The sequence below is a fragment of the Galeopterus variegatus genome, unplaced genomic scaffold (assembly GCF_000696425.1).
Source record: "Galeopterus variegatus unplaced genomic scaffold, G_variegatus-3.0.2 Scaffold2588, whole genome shotgun sequence".
In the NCBI taxonomy this organism is placed as follows: domain Eukaryota; kingdom Metazoa; phylum Chordata; class Mammalia; order Dermoptera; family Cynocephalidae; genus Galeopterus; species Galeopterus variegatus.
In genome coordinates this window covers 279,011-281,085 of record NW_007728699.1, presented here as the reverse complement: position 1 = coordinate 281,085, position 2,075 = coordinate 279,011, and the positions used below count along the sequence as shown (strand labels likewise).

At 39.3% G+C, this 2,075-nt stretch overlaps 1 protein-coding gene across 1 annotated transcript in view; it reads right to left on the bottom strand.

Annotated features, from left to right (window-relative positions):
* Positions 1 to 346: 346 nt before the first annotated feature.
* LOC103598367 (protein kinase C-binding protein NELL1-like) overlaps positions 347 to 2,075 on the bottom strand; it is a 226,789-nt gene continuing 225,060 nt past the window's right edge. Inside the window, exon 12 of the mRNA XM_008582357.1 lies at positions 347 to 468. Coding sequence (XP_008580579.1) covers positions 347 to 468 — 122 coding nt within the window. The remainder of the gene's footprint in view (positions 469 to 2,075) is intronic.

Below are 2,075 nucleotides of genomic sequence, written 5' to 3'. Positions count from 1 at the left end.
CCATTTCTTTTCCATTAGAGAAATGGATGAATGGAGAGGGGATTGAAAGCGAGAAGCTGGTATGGTAGGTGATTCTTGCTTTTAATCAAATGTTTTCTGTGCTCTTTATTCAGTCTCTCTCCTGCTCCCTTCTTCTTCTCATGCTTTCTCCTGGGACTGAGCCCAAATCCAAGACTCATAGCAGCAAAGCAGTTCAGAAAACTAAGTTTGGCAGTCAGAAAATCATATTAATCTAGTGGAAGTCATTAAAATAGAGTTTTCAGAGACAACCCTAGTAAGTCAGGCTGTTGCCCAGGGATACAGATCTTAGTTAGGTTTTCATGGTGCCCTAACTACGAAAAGGTGGTCACAGTGATGGTGGTACTGGTGGTGATGATGGTGATGATGATGATGATGATGATGACAGGATGTGAGGGAGAGGAAGATGCTGAGGAAGAAGTGGGGAGCTGCAAAACTCAGCAAACAAACCTACGGCACAAAACAAACAAGTTTGTTATACAAACACCAAATTGACAAAAGATATAAGTCAAAGGAAGGCAGAACAGACTTCATGATAAATTAACTTCATAAATTTAACTTCATGATGCGAAGTGTAAATTAAGCTTAGCTTTGCCATTTGTAAAAGACAAAACCCCTGTCTCTTCTACCTTCAATGAATGCCAGTAAGATGTAGCAGAACAGCACACCCTCCCATCCAAACCAGGTGTTTACAAGAAAGCAAAAAAACCTCTGTGATTCACTTACTCCCTTTATTTCCAAACACAAGTGAAAATCTGTGTTCTTCTCTGCTTGTTTTCAGAACATGAAAGTCAATGTTTACAAATCCACAATATAGAGGATGTTAAAGGAGCACTAACTGGCTCAGGTGATTCCAATTTAACTCTCGTTGTAATATCCAGGGAGGGAATCTGTTGCTATTAGATTCCAGCAACCCACAAGAAAGGATGTAAACTTTTCAAAGCAACATATAAATAAAAAAATAAAGTTATGAGAGCTTTTTTTAAATTAAGAGAAATATAAACTGTCCAGCTAACTTGCTTTTAAGATAAATCACTGGGGACATACAATTACTCAATAAACACTGCAAACAGCACAAAATACACCTTATCTCTTATTCTGGCCAAACAGAGAAATAAAAAAAGGAAAGGAAAGAAGTGGAGAAATATAAATCAAAGACAAAAGCTAAAGGAGAAGCGGAAGAGGTAGAGAGAGTGTGGCTGCTACTAATGAGAGGGAAAAGTGGGAGAGACATGCAATGAGAGAGAAAGATGGCTAGAATAAAACCAGGCTGGGGCAGTTTCAGTAGATTCTCGGGTAAATATATTAATTAATTAAATTGTTTTTGTCAATCCCAGTTTTTCATTTTGTCAGTGGCCATTGCCCTTTGAAATGCCAATTAGGTCTTCAACGTGGAGTCATTAATTTAAAGCCCCTGCGTTTCCTAAACGTTTTCTTAGCACTGAATGGGTCAGAATTTTTTTTCTGTCCAAAGTACATTAAACCTGCAGAAGGAAATGATTCTCATAGCACCAGGACCAGAGATGACTTAATGCAGTGCTTCTCAATGAAACACCGATGCCCTATCTACCCTGGACTAATTAAATCAGAATCTCCAAGAAACAGCCCGCCCCCAACAAGGACATCTTCTGTGCTGGGTGAAAAACATTCTTACACCCCCTCAAAAAATGCAGAATGGTTTCAAGAGCATGGGTACATAAGATTTGTATATAATTGCATTTTGGTTTTTTCCCTATTTTCAGCTGGGTTTGCAGGGAACAAACAAGTTTCTAAGAACTGACTTCCATTGGAGATATGTTCTTGCCGCAGACTTGAATCCACCTAACTTTATATAACGAGTGCAGGAGGCTCTGGACTCCTGAAACAACATGTGGCATAACTTGATACCTGAAGCACTGCTCAGCCTCACTCCCTCCTCCACCGCCAGGCCCACCCCAGTAGTACGACTCCTTGCAGTGTCTTTTAACTTCACATTTTTGTTCAATAAATGAACTGTTCCGGGAGGCATGTTAAGAAACCTAAACTGCATCTTGCTAAAAATCAAAACAGAAAATAAA